The 17,845-nt window shown below is 40.0% G+C and overlaps 4 protein-coding genes across 6 annotated transcripts; 2 read left to right on the top strand and 2 right to left on the bottom strand.

Moving 5' to 3' along the window:
* Positions 1-5: 5 nt before the first annotated feature.
* On the bottom strand, positions 6-3,229 carry LOC133835773 (adipocyte plasma membrane-associated protein Hemomucin). Its single transcript, XM_062265837.1, has 4 exons — positions 2,969-3,229; positions 2,699-2,904; positions 1,699-1,999; positions 6-1,620 (listed from the first exon to the last, which is right to left on the bottom strand). The coding sequence occupies exons 1-4, from the start codon at positions 3,082-3,084 to the stop codon at positions 537-539; spliced, it is 1,707 nt and encodes a 568-aa protein (XP_062121821.1). The 5' UTR covers positions 3,085-3,229; the 3' UTR covers positions 6-536.
* Positions 3,230-3,805: 576 nt separating this feature from the next.
* Positions 3,806-4,977, top strand: LOC133835778 (max-like protein X). Its single transcript, XM_062265842.1, is given in 4 exon segments — positions 3,806-4,012; positions 4,172-4,452; positions 4,454-4,573; positions 4,636-4,977. Coding segments are annotated over 4 exon segments (771 nt in total). The 5' UTR covers positions 3,806-3,876; the 3' UTR covers positions 4,870-4,977.
* LOC133835767 (uncharacterized) lies at positions 4,978-9,200 on the bottom strand. Its single transcript, XM_062265826.1, has 3 exons — positions 9,037-9,200; positions 6,862-8,949; positions 4,978-6,222 (listed from the first exon to the last, which is right to left on the bottom strand). Exons 1-3 carry the CDS (start codon positions 9,103-9,105, stop codon positions 4,978-4,980), a joined length of 3,402 nt encoding a protein of 1,133 aa, XP_062121810.1. The 5' UTR covers positions 9,106-9,200.
* Positions 9,201-9,709: 509 nt separating this feature from the next.
* On the top strand, positions 9,710-16,463 carry LOC133836235 (RING finger protein unkempt). 3 transcript variants are annotated; one of them, XM_062266603.1, is made up of 9 exons: positions 9,710-9,826; positions 9,895-10,104; positions 11,155-11,574; positions 11,636-11,838; positions 12,205-12,347; positions 12,612-12,723; positions 12,915-13,037; positions 13,107-13,681; positions 13,741-16,463. In XM_062266603.1, the coding sequence occupies exons 1-9, from the start codon at positions 9,765-9,767 to the stop codon at positions 13,936-13,938; spliced, it is 2,046 nt and encodes a 681-aa protein (XP_062122587.1). In that variant the 5' UTR covers positions 9,710-9,764; the 3' UTR covers positions 13,939-16,463. The 3 variants fall into 3 exon arrangements, 2 of the variants coding, with proteins under 2 accessions (XP_062122587.1, XP_062122588.1); XR_009893691.1 differs by lacking the exons at positions 12,612-12,723; positions 13,741-16,463 and having other exon boundaries at positions 13,107-13,198; XM_062266604.1 differs by lacking the exons at positions 12,205-12,347; positions 12,612-12,723 and having other exon boundaries at positions 9,711-9,826.
* The last annotated feature ends 1,382 nt before the right edge of the window (positions 16,464-17,845 follow it).

Genomic DNA, 17,845 nt, shown 5'->3' with positions numbered 1-17,845 from the left:
GTGAATCGAGTACAACAAAATCCAATTGTTTTTTCTTCGTTTTGCAAAAATAGTTGTTATATTAATTGCTTAACAATGTTCGTTTGTGTGAGTTGGGGGGAGACATTGTTTAAAATGTGTACGAAAAATTGCAATGAACTAGTTAGTACTAAAAATAGTAGCTGGAATGTTTCATTTATAGTGAAAGAGCATTTTTTTTGGAATTAATGATTAAATGACAATTTCAATTTCGATTGGCAATGACAAAGGCAGAACACAATAATTATATGCAAATTGTGCGACATATAAGAAGCTGCCACTGCTGCCACAGTGAATAAGTTAACAGTTAGGAGAGTGTTGGCTAGTTACAATTTAGCTAATTGGTATAGCAAATAACTAAACAATTAACCGAGTCGAGTCTTCAAGCAAAAACATTGCTAAATTAAATGTAAAAGGGAAATTTCTAGCCAAAACTATAACTAAGAACATCTTTTTAACTGATGTTGCTTGTGAATGTTGTTGTTGTTGATGTTGTTGTGTTGTTGATGTTATGTTGCTTAAAGCTCAACGTGTGCTCCTTGCTTGTTGATCACCTTCAGCTTCTCCTTCTGTGGTGGCTGCGTGTCCACGGGAATCTCTTCCTCAACAGGCGCTGGCTTCTTTGGCACTGTGCGCTTGGTTGTTGTTGTCTCCGGCTTCGGTGTAGTTGTTGTTGTTGTCGTTGGCTTAGCTGTTGTTGGCGCCTTGGTTGTCGCTGGCTTTGCCGTTGTGGTCGTTGTTGTCGTGGTTGTTGTTGGCTTCTTGGTTGTCGTGGTTGTTGTTGTTGTTGTAGGCGCCTTTGTTGTCGCTGGCTTTGCCGTAGTTGTTGTGGTCGTAGTTGTTGTCGTGGTTGTTGTTGGCTTCTTCGTAGTAGTGGTTGTTGTTGTTGCCTTTGGCTTAGCTGTTGTAGTTGTTGGCGCAGCTCCCACTGAAGCCTCCAATCCTTCGCCCTCCACACGCACATTGCGCACCTTGATTGTTGGCTGCTTAGATGCCTTTGGCGACTTCACGCGTGCCAAATAATGATTGAATGGCGAACCCAAGTACAAATGATCCTGGAACTCGAGCACATGAGAAACTCCAGACACGCTCTTGTCGAAGCCATGCAGGGATCCCACAATGTTGCCATTCCAATCAACACGAACCACAGTGGTGCGCTTGGGTGAGAGCAGCATGATGCTCTCGCCATGGCCAATGAAGTGCACAAAACGCTTGGAGAACTTGTTGGGATAGACCTGATCCAGGTAGCGGAAAGGCAGCTCAAACAGCGTCAGCATGCGGGCCAAGAAAAGACGCACGCTTGGGAAGCGTGAGAAGAGCGAGTACGATGATGGATGCTCACTATCAACGGCCACCACCAAAGGCACCCAAAGACCCTCAGCATCAGGCGTCAGATTGTCGGGCATACCAGGCAGACCATCGACAAAGACTTCACTCTGTCCCGCCTTGGGTCCCTTGAGGTGGTATTTGGTCAGACGTTGGGCGCCAGTTTCGGACACCACAATAAAGTCTTCATTGGGACTGAGGGCCACACCGTTGGCAAAGAACAATTCATCCAGCAACACTTCGCTCACATTCTTGGCGCGATTGTATTTGAATAGACTGAGAAAACAAAAGAGAGAAAGTCATTAGAAAGAAGTGATTGGAAAACCGGTTTCTCGCAATTAGAAATGAACTCACCGGCCCGATGGATTAGCAAACGAGGTAAAGACCAAATCTTGGATCAAAAAGTCCGACGAGGAGTCCGACCAATAGACATCACCTTGTTTGCTGACTGTCACTGAATTGAAGATCTTTGCTGGGCGTGAAATATCCTTGCCAGGCAGCTCCTGTGACGGGGAGACCAACAGAGTCTTCTTGTTGGTTGTCAAGTCCACTTGCCACAAGCCGTAGTAACCATCGGCGACAATCAGATTGTTGCCCAAGGTATCGAATGCCAAACCCAGAGGACGGCCACAACGTGACTCCTCGAAGTTCTCAGCTGCAAGAGAAGTTCGGGTTTAAGAAATGTATTTAATTTAAGATAATCTATTAACATTAAGACTTGTTCTTCTGACTAATAATTACTTTTGCACTTAAATATAATACAAAGATACAAATAAATTTAAACAATACAAGTAAAGCCTTTGGGATTGATGTTAAAAATAAAAACTATTGAGTAATGCATTCTGTTCTGTGTGGTTTTTATACCTACTACTCATAGTTTAGTTTTTAATAACTTTGTGACCTAGATTTCAATAGAGCGTGGATTATTATAGCATACACATGACTAAGTAATAAACTTTTTTTTCGGAAAACTTTCGTTAAGATCGTATAATAAACTTGGAAGTTAAAAAGTTAAATCCAGTTGCCCTCAAGACATCTTAACAGATGTTTTTAAGCTACAAAATCTTGCTAAAACTCAGTTAGAATCTATTAACTTTAAATTGTATGTATGCTTAAACTCTCTCTATAAAAATATTGTTTTTTTTTAATATTATATATAAGATAATTATTATTATATCTGAGTTAGTAAAGTTCTGTTTGACAAAACAAAAACCCAAATTTCTTGAATATTCTATGCTCTAAAAATGGGTAACGAGAGTCTCAAAGTCGAAAACTCTTAACTAAAGCTTCACAACTTGTTTTATATAAAAACAACATCGCTATATAGGGGATCCAACAACAGCAAAAGACTTACCACAAGGCTGACCGAACTTGGCAACATGCGTGACATGGTTGGCAGTGATCTTGATGATCTCACCGCCATGGAGACCCGTGTAGATCTCGTTGTTGCGCGCAATCAGATGCTCAGGGCCGTAGATGCGACCCTCAAGCAGACGCTCAGCTCCTTCCAGGTGAAAGTTGGGCTCCAGGGCTCCCTTCAGTTCTTTGGGCGGGGTCACACTGCAACGTCAGATAGCATTTAGCATTATCTAGTATTATTTTATTGTACTTAACGCCTACTTACGTGAAGTCTTTGTAGGGGAAAGTTGTACGCGGTGGCAAACCCGGCAACAAGATTATAATCAAGAAGAAAATCATGAAATTCATGATTCTCACGCGCAGCGCGTATAGCAGACCCATCTTTGCTGTTTTCCCTTTGTTGCTCGACGAGTTAATATATAAAGAAGTTACAGCAAGCGAGCCCGGAGAAAACAAGAACTAAAAGAAAAAGCGACACGACGGCAAAGTTCAATACGACGAAAACGTAAAAGTCATCGTGCCGGTGCAGCAACAAAGCAGGGCTGCAAACCAAACAAATATCTAATCCGTGCCTTTGGATAGACTATTGATATGAGCTGTGACTCAGTTGCTTCACTGTGACTTTGGGGCGCGTCTGTTTGAACAAGTTTATCAAATGCAACTAATTGCATTTATCTAACTTAAATATAACAATACTAGCATTCAGAAAACTTACTTTTGCGGCAAGTATTTCACTCTGCTTATCTGTAACAATTGTAGTCAATTAAAATAGCAAATGATGTTATCGTTGCGATAACAAAGATAATTTATCTAGTCGTAAATCACTTTATTTGCAGTCACTTTCAAGGTCACCGTGAAGACGCTTTTGCCGCTGCTGCCAAGTGGCAACGCTATTTTGAATTGTTATCGGCCTGCCGCCATAATTAATATAGGTATTGTGAATTCGTGACAATAACGTATTTAAATGCAAATTACTTTAAAAAAAAAGGCAAGTATACCCTTTTTTGAAATTAGCTAAATTCGTCAATTTTGTTACGTTATTATTGTAAGCAACAGCTGGTCGTGCGTTGTGCAGCCCTGGCTAATTTGGTATATTCTGCATGACAACGCTGCGGCCACACTGTTTATTGTAATTCTTGTTTTTGTGTGGACAACGCAACGACGCAGTTGAGCATGAACGACAATTTAACTGCAAAGGAGGAAGCCTACAACATGGATCAAGATCAGGAACTTGGTGGTGGCAAACACTACTCACGCTGCAGCAGTGCTGGCAGCACACACACGCCTAACTCCTCGGCCCACAACTCGGGTAAGTTCAGGTGTTGTTGTTGGCTGTTTGTTTGTTTTGCTAGGAAGCATGAAGCAAAAGCAGCTGATAATTACGTTGGCATTGAGTTACGCGCTATCAGCGCATGGTGTTTTATTACATTGCCCTGTCACTATATCTGTCTATCTCTCTCTCGCGCAGATGACGACGATGATAGCGGTGATGCCCGACACTCGTCGGCAGCGAACTCAACGCTTAGCTATAAGGAACGACGACGCTCGGCGCACACGCAGGCGGAACAGAAGCGGCGTGATGCCATCAAGAAGGGCTATGACAGCTTGCAAGAGCTGGTGCCACGTTGCCAGCCCAGCGATTCGTCGGGTTACAAGCTAAGCAAAGCGCTGATCTTGCAGAAATCCATTGAATACATTGGCTATCTGAATCAGCAGAAATTGAAGCAAGAAGATGAGAGTGCTGCACTGCAAAAAAGAGGTGACAGCGTTGCGTATCATACAGAATGGCTACGAAACGATGCTGCAACATCAGCAGGCAAATCCGGGACCAGAGGAAGCGCGTCTCACAGACGAGGCTAAGTTTCAAGTGGTAAGCAAAGCACTGGAGATCACAATTTAAAGACATTCTAAGACCCTTCCCTTGCTTTGCAGTTCCAGGCCATACTCGATGAAATGTTTGACACATTCCAGCACATACCCATGGATAGCTTCAAGCAGCTAACCAGCGGCGTCATTCCCTGGCTGGAGGAGCATTGCAAGCCGCACATTCTGCGCAACATTCTCGGTCGCACGTTGCAGCAAATGGCGCAGGAGACGCAAGAGAAACAACAGCAGCAGCAGCAACAGGCCATGGATCAGGAAACTGCTGAAGGCGGCTTTAGTTGAAGATAGAAGTAAAATACGTTTGTTAGTTGTCATTTTGGTAAATTGCTTTCATTGCTAGATTTACTGCGTACAAAATAGTAAATGCGTCGTTTAGTTGTTGTAAAATAATTAGCCTATTGACTTTTCCTGCTGCTCCTCGAGCAGCTGTTGCACCATTGTTGCCTGCTCTGTGGCCTCTAAAAGTCGCAACAACTGCAGCAGCACATTTAGTGTATACGCCTTAAAATGCTTCACATGCTCCGATTTCACTTGCAACGTTTCTAGCAGACGCAGCTGAAAATGCTCCAATTGCGCCGCTGTCCACACATGACGTGCCTCATGTTGCAGCTTCAACACACCTGCGTGTAACGTGTACAGCAATCCCTCATAGAAATTGTCATCCTTCAAGCGCGACGCCAGCTTTGCGCTCTTCAGCAACGCTCTCGGCAGATCACAGCGAAACTCGTGGGCACGAACAAAGCAACTGGCTGCAAGGAGACGCACTTGCTCACAGTTGTGCCGCAACAGACGCCAGCTGAGGCGTCGAAAACGCAGCAGCAATTGCGTCGATTGCTGCTCTTGGCCCGTGGTGCACAGATGCTCCACTTTGCTGAGGAAGCCGAGGAACAGAATTATCGAGGAGGTGGTGATCTGTGCGCTGTCGCAGCATTGCAGCATGTGCTCACACGCCTTGGGCAGCAGACAGGCCAATTCCTCATAGTTCAGTTCACTCGGCTCCCAGGCGAGTTTCGTCTCAAACTCGGTGGCCTGCCGTTGACCCACAAGCTTGCCCAGACTGGCGCCAAACAACTGCAGCGCCGCATTGGAAATTGTCCACTCTGCGTTGTCAATGTGCGCCATGGCCACCATCATGATCTCGTTGTAGTATTTGCACATGGCCGGACGCAGTTCAGTGTCTCGCACCAATACACAGAGATAATGCAAGGCGAGCGCTTCCCAGCGATCATGATTGATTGAGGCATCTGGTAAACTGGCCGGCAACTCTTGAAGACGTTGCAGAATACGTTGCACAGCGCGATGCAGCAGCTGACGACGCGTGTTGTCGTTCTTGAGCACATGCAGAAACATGATGGAGAAGCCGGCACCACGTCGCGTGGTGCTCACCTGGCGACAATCCGAGAGCAGCTCCCGTTCCAGGCAATTGTACAAGAGTTCGAGTCCTTCCTGCTCGCTGGCTAAACTGCGCGTTAACTTGCCAATGCTCAAGCCTGCAGCTTCGATGGCTCCCTTATGACGACAGCGCGTCAACACCGCCACATTGATGTCCAGGCAGCGCTGTAGTGCAGCATAATCAGGCTCCTCAGTGGCAAGCAGCAAATTACAGCCCACACTTGTAGCCAAGTCGCAAATTGCCTGCAAAAAAAAAGAAGAAATTACTTTGTTAGTTTTGCTATTTTCAAGTTGAAGTCAAAAATAATGTAAAAAGTTGCTTTTGGTTTGTGTCTTAGTTGAGCACTGGTTGAAATACTTGCTATGGGTTCTATCTTAACTGAACAATTGATCAATTTGAATAAAAAAAAGTAATAATTAATCAATAATTATAAAATAATCAATACAAATTACAGAAATATGAAATTTATGATGATATTAAGATGCTTAAGGTTTGTGTCTTCGTTAAGCATTGGTTGAAATACAAGCTATGGTTTTGTGTCTTAAATTAACGAAGTGAGTTTCATTCTCTGATCAAATTAAATAAAAAAAAGAATATAAATCAATAATTATAAAAGCATCAATAAAAATTACAGTTATAAAATGTATGATGATATAAAATAGATAGATATTAAGGCTTGAAATAATGTAAAGAAAAAATGCTTTAGGTTTGTGTCTACGATAAGCACTGGTTGAAATACAAGCTATGGGTTGTGTTTTAAATTAACGAAGTGAGTTTCATTCTCGGATTAACTTAACTAAATACACTAAGAACTAGTTAATAATGATTGAAGAAACATAATAGAACCATATATATTATAATATGAAGATTAATCGACTTACCTTTAGTGTAAGCCAGAAACTCATGAGCAAATATTTGCGACAAGCTGCCGCCTCCTCCGCTCCTGCCTCGTAGGCGCTCTCGCTGACCAGCAGCTCCAAGCTCTCCTCCATGTCCTGAAAGCTGGCAGCTGTGACAGTTGCAGCAGCTGCTGCCTCCTCTCGCCGTGCATTTGCCACATTGAGAAAGTCAAGCACAATATTTAGAATGCGCTGAAGTAGCGGCAACAGCTCAGTTGTTGCCAGCGTAGCCTCCAGATGGCGACTGCCACCGCTAACCAGTTCATCGAGTATGCAAATGTGCCCAAAGAGATGTCCACCAGCTGCTTTGGCTGTATGCAACGGATCCTTTTGGAAACTCTCAAGTTTACTGCGCAATTGCTGTAGCGATTCAGCATAAAGATCTCTAGCTGGCTGCTGATCCTTGAAGCTGCGTACCGCGAGCTGCGCATAAAGCGAGACTAGAGAACATTCATCCACATCCGAGCTGGAGGAGAGCACATGACAACGCTCCAAGCATTGCGAGCTATCCACAAGTTGCAGCTGCAGCAACAGCGATACCGTCAATTCCAAGGCATCATCGAAACCCTGCGGATCGTTGAGGGAATCAAAGAGCAGCTGCGCCATTTTATGCGGCTGGAAAACGTTCTGATCCAAGAGAAAAGCGCCCAGCTGTTGATTCTGCTGCGTGCTGCACATTTTGGCATTCTTTGTGACTTGTTCGCTATACAGCGATTTAAGTAAAATCTCCATCAGCTTAAGCGCAAAGATCTTGGGCTGATAGACGTCGCTCCGCATGTCCAGCTCAATCAGTTGCTGCAGCTGGCAAAAGAAGCGTTTAATATCTTGAGCAAGTGCGAGAACTCCATCGGACTTTAACGCCTTGTTGAAATGTTTCGCAGTGTGATTTATGATGTTGGGCATCTTGCCCAGCATTGTGTTGCGAAACTCGGAACTCTCCACGCCGCGATGTCGTTCCATGAAGTTGTAGAAGAACTCCAGGCAATCCTCCACAGCAAAGTTGCTTAGATTGTCCACCAGAAACTTGAAGATCAAGAGCTGTGCATCCGTCTCAAAGCAACTGCAATTGGTCAAGAGTTCAGTGCTGATTTTAAAGAAATGCAGCTTGGACGCCAAATTGATTTCCTTGGCAAACATGCTGAATATCAAGATGAGACGATGCTGGTCGCTGGCGGAGCGCGCCACCTCTGAGCTGACCAGGAATTCCACAATCTCTGGTTTCGCCTGAAGCAGCTGAAAGAGCGCCTCGTGCTGCTGAATCCGCAGAAACCACTGGGAATGAAAGTTTTGGATTTCCGCCACGCTGCCATTGACCAACAGCTCCACGGCCAAAGCAAGCAGCTCCGGCGACTGCTGGTTGCTCAGACTCTTCACTGGATATTGGCTGGCTGCTCGCAAACCCTTATAGCTTAGACTCAGACGCAATCCCGCGAAGAACTCCTGTTCGCTGTGTCCACTTGCTCCCAGCAGCTCAGGCAATGCATGGGAATTGAGTATGCCACTCAGCAGATAGTATTTATTGCGATTTGTCCAAGGCCAGAACTCCACGATGAGGTGAAAATAGAAGAATGCCCTTTCCCGCTGCTTGCAGCAATGGTTGTAGAGTGTCAACGTCTCCTCGCGTGATCCCGTTTGGCTCTGACGCTGTAGACATTGATAGAAATGCTCCAGTTGCAGTGAATGCAATTGCAGCTTGGGGAACTTCTTAACCAGCAGATTGAGGGCCTTCAATTGCGGTACCAGGCAGCTGCTGTTCTGCTGCAGTGCCTCAATTATGGCAGCAATGCACTTGGCTTCAATTAATTCCTGATCGAGACATGTCCAGTGTTCTGTCAGCAGCACTGATTGCAGCTGGAAAAATGCTGAAGGATGCTCGCCGGTCAACAACTGTGGCAAATCCTTAAAATGTTCGTCCTCCAATTCATATTTGTGCACAACGTGATAATAAACACGAAAGGCGACGTTGAGCGCCGCCTGATTGATGCTTGCCGTATCCGATTTGTGCGATTCTGTTTCGATTTGTGCGGCCAACTTGTCTGCCACCTCTTTGGGCGTGGCGTCACCCAGTGACTAAAAAGGAGTCGGAAGGAGTGAAAAAGGGCATTAAACACACATACATACACACGTGTAGTCGGCGTTTTTCGTTGTTAAGCTTACTTGCAGATAGGAGAGGCAGTCACTGTGATTCTTTGCTTGTTTCTTGCCGAGAGACTTTGAGGTAGCCATTTGGTTATATTTGGCACGGCTAAAACCGTTTTTGAGCGTAAAAAACGTAGTAAATAAATTAATAACAAATTACATCGCTACCAATGTAACCGCAAGTGCAAATTTAAAATATACCAATTGGCTGACAACAAATATACGAAAACATACCATTTCCGCAATGTGAAGCGTTTGCACAACTATCGATAGACGCATAACGGATGCGGTGTTTTGAATGGATGATGATTCATTCGAGTTATAAGCGAACAAAGCAAAGAACTTTTTAACTAATACTTAAAGCTGTAAATAACAACTATTAAAGTACAGATGCAATATACATTTCTTTGCCTCAAAGAGATAAGCCGACAAATATAACATTTCCGCAGAGCACAACGCTTGTGAAGATATCGATAGGTGCGTAACGGTTGCTGCTTTTTGAAAGAGTATGTAATTTGATTTAATTATAAATAAAAATGCTAAAATAATTTGTCTTTTATTGAAAAACTTTCTATAATTAATCTTATTTTTAATTGTTAATAGCAGTTATTTAAAATCAAAGCAATTACAATACAAAACACACAGGGCTGCACAACTGCCTAACAGCTGTTGCGTGTTTATTCAACCAGGGCAGCAATGATATTCCACACCAGCAACAAAAAAGACGAGAGAAAAAACAGTTCAAGATGGCGAACGATGCGAGCAAGCTACTGCTATCTTCACACCAAGAAAAAACCAGTCATTATACGTAAATAAAACACATAAAATAGTGCATTTCATATATATTTGACTAAAGCATATTCTCTGTTTGTCCAGATACCTGAAAGAATTTCGCGTGGAACAATGCCAATCGTTTCTGCAGCACAAATGCAATCAGCATCGTCCATTCGTTTGCTTCAATTGGCATTTTCAAAATCAGCGTCGTCGGCGGCCCGTGCGTAAACGTGATGGAACATTTAATTATAGTGCTGATAATTATTGCACCAAATATGATGAGACCACAGGCATTTGTCCCGAAGGCGATGAGTGAGTAGATATGCATATATAGTTCAAAATTTCAATTTCATTTTTGTGGGGGGAACAAGAAATTGCGTCGTCTGGCCTCAGTGTGAACAAAAAGAAGAAGAAGCAGTGCGAGAAGTTAACGACGACGCCAACGACGTAGTATTTTTGTCGTTTCCTCTTTGCGCTTTTATTTCTTTGCAATGTGTGTGTATCTCTCTTTTGCTTCGTGTGTTTACAAACAAAAACTTTGGTGCGGGTCAAAGGGAGGGGCAACAACAACAACAACGAAACGTTCGTTGTCTAGCTGAAAAGTGAAATTCAATTGCGTCTGTACACAAAGTGCGCGTCTGTGTGAGAGTGTTTATGTGAGTGGGGTGTGTGTAGGCGCACCCTACGACAGCGAGGTCAGCGTCGACGCCGTCGCCCGCCCACAAAACACGCTAATGCAAAAAGTGAAAGTGATTTTAGCGATTGAGCTGCTCGGCAATTCTAATCAGAATGTGCTTGTCTATGATGTGCTTTACTTAGTGGTGGTTGTTGCTCACATACAGGCACTCATACACACGCACGCACGCATACACACACAAATGCGCAGTAGTAACTGCTACAAGTGTGTGCGTCATTGTTTTTATTGCGTTTCGCTTTTGCGCGTTTTCCTTCGGTTTATTTTGGTTTTCCCCCGGCATCATCATAGTAATAACGTTTCAAATGTACAGTTATTGAGCAGAGCTTTTCCCACTTAAAGCTTCCCGCAAAGCGAAGAAGAAGCGAACCCAAAACAAAAATAATACGCAATTCCCGTTTTTCTGCAATAGCGAAACGCGAAATACCGACAACACTTTGACCCAGACTTGAATGTTTTGTATATCTACACACACACACACACATGTAGATAAACATGCATGTATGTATGTGTGTGTTTGCGCCCCGCTTTTTATTACTACTTATTTTTTGGGTTTGGGTGAACGGCTGCTTGGGCTATTTTTAGACACGCGCTGCCGTCTCCATCTCCGTCCTTGTCTGCGTCACTTGAAAAATGTATCACTGACTTCCTCCCTTCCTTTCACACAGATGCCCTTTTCTACACCGCACAGCCGGCGACACTGAGCGTCGCTATCATTTACGCTACTACAAAACGTGCATGTGCGTACACGATACGGACAGTCGTGGCTACTGCGTTAAAAATGGTTTACATTGCGCCTTTGCACATGGCATGCAGGATCAACGTCCGCCGGTCTATGACATTAAAGAGCTGGAAACACTGCAGAATTCGGATATAACGCTGGACGGCACCAATGCACAAAATGCTCTGGACAAGGAGCGCAATCTGATGAACGAGGATCCCAAGTGGCAGGATACCAACTATGTGCTGGCCAACTACAAAACGGAGCCGTGCAAGCGTCCTCCACGTCTCTGTCGGCAGGGATACGCTTGTCCACAGTATCACAACAGCAAGGATAAGCGTCGCTCGCCACGAAAGTACAAATACAGGTGAGTAATGAGTAGAATGAAATGTAAATATAAATGATTAAATATAAAATTTCTTTTACAGGTCCACACCATGCCCCAATGTGAAGCATGGCGAGGAGTGGGGTGAGCCGGGTAACTGTGAGTCCAGCGACAATTGCCAATATTGTCACACACGCACCGAGCAACAGTTCCATCCGGAAATCTACAAGTCCACCAAATGCAACGATGTCCAACAGGCTGGCTACTGTCCACGCAGCGTCTTCTGCGCCTTTGCCCATGTGGAACGTAAGTTTTCAATGTCACAACTTTTAAAATTTGCTCAACTGTCTATAAAAAAGATAAACATCAAGACAGCTAAGCAAATTTAATTGTTTATTTTAATTTAAATGGGCTTTAAGCGCTATTTTCCACAACCATAGCTGGGGTGGGAGATCAGTTGAATGAATTTATATGTATATAGTGTAGGCATTGTTAATTACTGTATGTGGATGTGTGATTTGTTTAACTGTGTTTTCGTTTGTCTTTTACTCACATCCCATACATACAACACCTGTTCTTGGTACTCTGAAATAATTGAACAATATGCGAATGCAATTAATAAACCGCAACCGCTTTTGCGCTGCTTTGTCCCCCAAATTTGCCTCGCAAAAGCTTATGTGGTCAGCGATCAGAAGAAGCGTGATCACGAAATTGCTTTAAGCGAACTCATTTCCAATGGCTTGTCCGATTTGAAGGTGCAGGATGAGGTCGCTAATGGCAAGCTGCCACCAGGACTGCTGCAGCTGAGCAATAATGTACGTATTATCCCATTAGCTGATTGTGTGTGTGTGTGTTTATGTCCAGATATCAATGCTAACAATCGCTAACAATCACTCACCTCCTAAAAAACCTAAATCAAACAAACAAACACCACCACAAATCCCATCCGAACCGATCACAAGCTAATCCAGCTAACAGCATCTCAATCAAACAATCAATCAAGCAAGTCATGGCGTACTTAGTTCTGCTCTCTCATGTTCTATTCCTCGTTTCTCTTTTGTTTAATCTCTTTTTCGTAGTTATTAAATGATATTGATGGTAATAATACCAACAAAATGTTGGTTGATGCTTTGGAAAATACAACAAATTCCAGCAAAATCCTAAATATCTCATTACCAATGGACAGCATTCGTGAGTAGAGAATACAAATACAATTCTGATTTCAATTGATGTTCATTTTTGTTTTTTCATTGTTTTTCAACGATGGTTGTGGACAAATTGACAGCGCTAAAAAGCAATAACTAATAGTATCTATACACTTAACTATATCAATATAAATAATGCGATTTCTCTCCCTCTATCTCTCTTGCTTCATCTGGCAGCATGTACTTTGGATGATCCACGCGAGAACTCACTGTCGGCAAGTCTGGTCAACAATAGTTTATTAACACGTTCCTCGGCGCCAATTAACATTCCTAATACGACACTAAGTAACTCTATAAACGGTGAGTCATTGTCCAAAGTTGACACTTCCGTAAGATGCTAATTTGTTGTTTCAATCTTTTATTTTTTAGACTTTAACTCTGGTGGATTTGCCGTCAACATTCCCAGCAGCTCGCTCACCTATAGTCCAACAAATCATGCCAATCTTTTCAGTGTTTATGGCGGCTCCAATAAACTGAGCAATTCTCTGTCGGCAGCCACACAGAACGACAGCAATAACATCTTCTTTTCATCGCGCATGATCTCGCCAGTCTTTGGCGATGGCTTATCAATTAGTCCATCAGTTAGAATATCCGAATTGAACACCATACGTGATGACATTAACAGCAGCTCAGTGGGCAACAGTCTGTTCGAGAACACTCTTAATACGGCCAAGAATGCTTTCAGTCTACAATCGCTACAGTCGCAGAATAACAGCGATCTCGGTCGCATGAACAACGATTTGCTCACAAAGACAGCACAGGTTCAAAAGTTATCGGCTCGCCTCGAGGAGCTGATGTGCAAGCTTAAGATTGCCGAGCTACATCGCGACAAGGCCAAGCAGGAGGCCGTAGAGTGGAAAGAGCGCCACGATTTAGTGCAGATTCAACTTAATTTGCCCGGCGAGTTGCGTGATTTATCTATTCAGAAACTAAAGCAATTGCAGGTAAGTTAATCACATGTAATTTCAGTTTCGTTTGTTTACCACTGTTCATTTGATTTCAGTCGAAGCTGCGCACCGATTTAGAGGAGGTGGACAAAGTATTATATTTGGAGAATGCCAAGAAGTGCATGAAATGCGAGGAGAACAATCGCACAGTTACTCTCGAGCCCTGCAATCACCTATCCATTTGCAATACTTGTGCTGGCTCCGTCACCGAGTGTCCCTACTGTCAGGTACCGGTTATCACAACCCACACATAGGACATGCTTCAATTGCAACAGGATTATCGTTGGGTCATCGGACCCGATTGATTTGGCGCGAGAGAAAAGAAAACCAACCTACACACTTTAATCGTAAGCCAAATGTTGATCGACTAGCAAATATGTCAGGCTGGGCATATCGCGCAGAGCTTACATATATATTTGAATAATATGTATGTGGATAATTCATTCATACTAATATAATTTATATTTATCTATATGCAAATTAATTATCTTGGATATTAGCAATTACTAGGCACAAAATATGTAATTCATTACTTAGCAAGCTGATATGCATTTCTTGAATATTACACCACACACATTTTTATTTTGTTTTCGGATACCACAAGAATTATTAACATATTTAATTTTGTGTTAGTCTTAAAATTGTATTCTTTTTTATTTTACTTTTACATTTTTTTTTTAATCTATGCTCTCATGACATTTTATTATGTACAAATCGAATTTCACAATGGATTTTCTGTTAAATGTTTCTGTCACTTGCAGTCACTATTCACTAGTATTAATATAAACAATTACCAATTTTTATAACATTATAAACAGATACAGAAGAATATTGTATAATTTTTCTAGCCACTTTTAGTAATTGACTATAAACAATTTTTAAACTACAAACAATACGACTAACAACCACCAGTGATTTTTATAAGCCGATATTCAAACTGCAGATACTGATTCATACTGAGATATGTATTAATATGTTTTTTTTTTCTTAGATATTTTCAAATGCTAATTAAATGAAATTGAATTGAATTGAATTAAGAGAGATCTCGGAGCAAAGTACGAATTTTATTGACTTTGTCGATGGATCCTTTGAATGACTTAAAAAAAAATCAAAGCTACATACTTTTTTGGCCGCACAAAATAATCATAATTCTAAGAACTATAATAAATAGCTATTATACCCATATATTATTTTTTTCATTGAATTCTGCATTCAGCAAACATTTGTAATACAAAACAAACAAACTATACAAATTGGAAAATGTTTCAATCATTTTGGTGTATTTTACTTTTATACTCTACTAGTTTATTATGTGATTTTGTTAGTGCTCTAAGTACAATTCATGCTACAAACATATTTTTAAACTTAAATATATACATTATCTTTATTTTTTTTTTTGTATAAAATGAAAAGCTTCCAATTTAAAGCCGGTCATAAAGTAGTTAAACAATGTGAAGTCAAGAGAAATACGAAACGGTATATGAATGGCCAATAAATGCGGTACAAGAATACATATATATATTTATATATATATACAACAAATGAAAGCGTGTGATGAATAAGATTAAACAATAATCGTAACACAAGACAGCGAATACAAATAGAAAACAGTCGATGTTAAATGTTAAACGAAGCTAAAGTAAAAACCGTCTTCAACATTTTTTTGCGCAAATTAAAAACAAAACAAAAAAAAAGATAAATAGGAACGGCAAACGTATGGTAGCTTATGAAGATAACGAAAGTTGAGCATATATATTTAATATAATGAACTCTAAACGTATTAATAGTTATTAAACTAATGGCGGAAACAAGTTGGATCACTTAGGGCATGAAAGTAAACTATTTAAGCAAGAATTTCAGAAGCAGAAACTTAGGCATTTATTGAACATAATTAACAAATTAATAAAAGTGAATAATAAATTGATCAATATATAGGTATACACATACAAAATAAATCTATATATATACATACATATATATTATTGAAAAACATATGAGAATATATTTTATAGCTAACTAGCTAAGCGGCGCAAAGGCTTTTGTGTGTATGTAGTAGCCAAAAAAAAAAAAAAACAAATTAATAATGAAAAAACATTCAAAATAATAAATGAAATAAACTAAACAATAATTAAATGTGCATGTTAATGTGTGTTAAAATTAAATGCTTTAATATTATAGCGCTACCGTAAAATGCAACAACAACAAATTATAAAACTATGAATAATGAAAAAGTTTAAAGCAATTTGCAATTGATAATGAAAATTCTAAAAAAAAAAACAAACACGCGATTACAAATTGGTTTTATAATGGAGCTGTTGAGTGTCGACTAAAATCTAATGCTTATACTAAATAGCTCTCACTCTATCTTTCAAAGTAAAACTAAGCGAAAACTATAGTATAACCCTATAAACTCTGAATATTTGGGCACAAAGTATATACAAACATATAGCAATAAAAATAAAACACAATCTAAATCTTATCTAGAAGCACAAAAACAATGAAAAAGAAAAAGAAACACTTTCCAAACAAGAAGAAAAGAATCATTTATTGACAATTCAAATGAACAAAATGAAATACAACTGCTAAAAACTGATAAATCATGAAAACTGACAAACTGAAGACATATATACACACACAATTGTATGGGAAATGTATGTATTTTGTATACGCTACTGTAAGAGTGATCTTTATGTGATTTTGAAACTACTTGAATATGTGATCCAGAAATATATGAAAAAAACAAAACAAAACAAAAAAAAAAAAGAATCAACAACAAAAATCGAAGAATGAACAAAAATATGAAAATATACATTTATGAAAGCTCTCGCCAGCAACAACAAGAACAAAAAGAACAACAACAACAACAAAAGCTAACAAATTGTTACCAACTAAACTAAAACAAACTTGATGTACAACCACAATGCATATATATAATATACATATATAAAAGCTCCAGCTCCATTTAGAAACAACAACTACAAACATACACACACACATCAACACATACACAAAATGACAAAACAAATGAAGAAGAGGAAGAAAACTAAATGTCTAAAATATGAAATTTAATCGTAGTTAGCTTTAGAGTTCTATGAAAAAGATAAAATGGAAAGTCGGTCAGGATTCAAATAAATGGCAATTACGTAGAATTAGTACAATAAATGAAATGTTTGCTACTAGTTGTTTCAAAACTTAGTTAATACTTTTAACAAATTTATATGTAATATTACATTAATAACAATTAATCATCATAATCAATTATGATACTGTAACTAAACGGTTTAAACTCAAATCAGAACCGAGAAAACACTACACCAAACCAAAACGTTGAACACCGATAAGGAATTTTTATGTGGAAATCCTGTTAACAGATTTAAAGTTAGAGCAGCATATTAAAATTAACAAATAACAACAAATACTTAGAGTGCAAAATGTAGCAGAACAAAAAAGCCCACAATACAAAAGCAGAAACAATACAAACAAAGCAACAAATGGAAACAAGCAAATGATTTTTATAATGTGTCAACTAAACTCTAGAAAAAAAACAAAATGAAAACAAAATATAAACATTTACTAGCAATTTTTACACAATATGCTGAACTATGAACAAGTTCTTTTACATAGGCTATCATTTATATAAGAAATTTATAGAATACTCTATCTATGAAATCTATCTTCTGCATCAATCAAATCAAATCAATTCCAAAACAAATTTCAAGACACGATTGTTATGGTTTGTGTCTTGGCTAATCACTAACCGTGTGTTATTCGCTCTCGTCAATCTTAACTCGTATCTCAATTGGCAAACAACTTGAAATGTCCGTTATCAAAAAACAAAAATGTGGGAATGTTTTTTGTTTTTGGCATTAAATATAGAAATACGATTGCAATTGTTTGCGTTAGAATTTATCAAAAGTGCAGTGAACCTTCATTTCCGATTGAAATCAAAAGCGAAAACACAAAAATACTAGAATTGGATGTGAGTTTTGTAGTTTAGAGTGCCACGCCCCGTCTGGCACATGTTGTAGTTAAGCAGAGTTATTAACTAAATAATATATAAAATAAATTGGTGTGACATTATATATTTATATTTTAACAATAAACAAACAAACAATAGACAAGAATAAATGCATTTCAAAGAAAGTCAACTGGTTATGCAAC

This window comes from Drosophila sulfurigaster, chromosome 2R, assembly GCF_023558435.1.
Source record: "Drosophila sulfurigaster albostrigata strain 15112-1811.04 chromosome 2R, ASM2355843v2, whole genome shotgun sequence".
Lineage (NCBI taxonomy): Eukaryota > Metazoa > Arthropoda > Insecta > Diptera > Drosophilidae > Drosophila > Drosophila sulfurigaster.
Note: the sequence above shows the minus strand (reverse complement) of the source record. Positions and strands in the feature narration are given on the sequence as shown.

Coding starts and splice junctions, on each gene's coding strand:
- LOC133835767 (XM_062265826.1), bottom strand. CDS start 9,105: ATGGCTACCTCAAAGTCTCTCGGCAAGAAACAAGCAAAGAATCACAGT. Junction 8,950..9,036: donor ACTGCCTCTCCTATCTGCAA/GTAAGCTTAACA, acceptor ACTCCTTTTTAG/TCACTGGGTGACGCCACGCC. Junction 6,223..6,861: donor GTTTCTGGCTTACACTAAAG/GTAAGTCGATTA, acceptor TTTTTTTTGCAG/GCAATTTGCGACTTGGCTAC.
- LOC133836235 (XM_062266603.1), top strand. CDS start 9,765: ATGGCGAACGATGCGAGCAAGCTACTGCTATCTTCACACCAAGAAAAA. Junction 9,827..9,894: donor GAAAAAACCAGTCATTATAC/GTAAATAAAACA, acceptor CTGTTTGTCCAG/ATACCTGAAAGAATTTCGCG. Junction 12,348..12,611: donor TGCTGCAGCTGAGCAATAAT/GTACGTATTATC, acceptor TCTTTTTCGTAG/TTATTAAATGATATTGATGG.
- LOC133835773 (XM_062265837.1), bottom strand. CDS start 3,084: ATGGGTCTGCTATACGCGCTGCGCGTGAGAATCATGAATTTCATGATT. Junction 2,905..2,968: donor TTCCCCTACAAAGACTTCAC/GTAAGTAGGCGT, acceptor CTGACGTTGCAG/TGTGACCCCGCCCAAAGAAC. Junction 1,621..1,698: donor TTTGCTAATCCATCGGGCCG/GTGAGTTCATTT, acceptor TTGTTTTCTCAG/TCTATTCAAATACAATCGCG.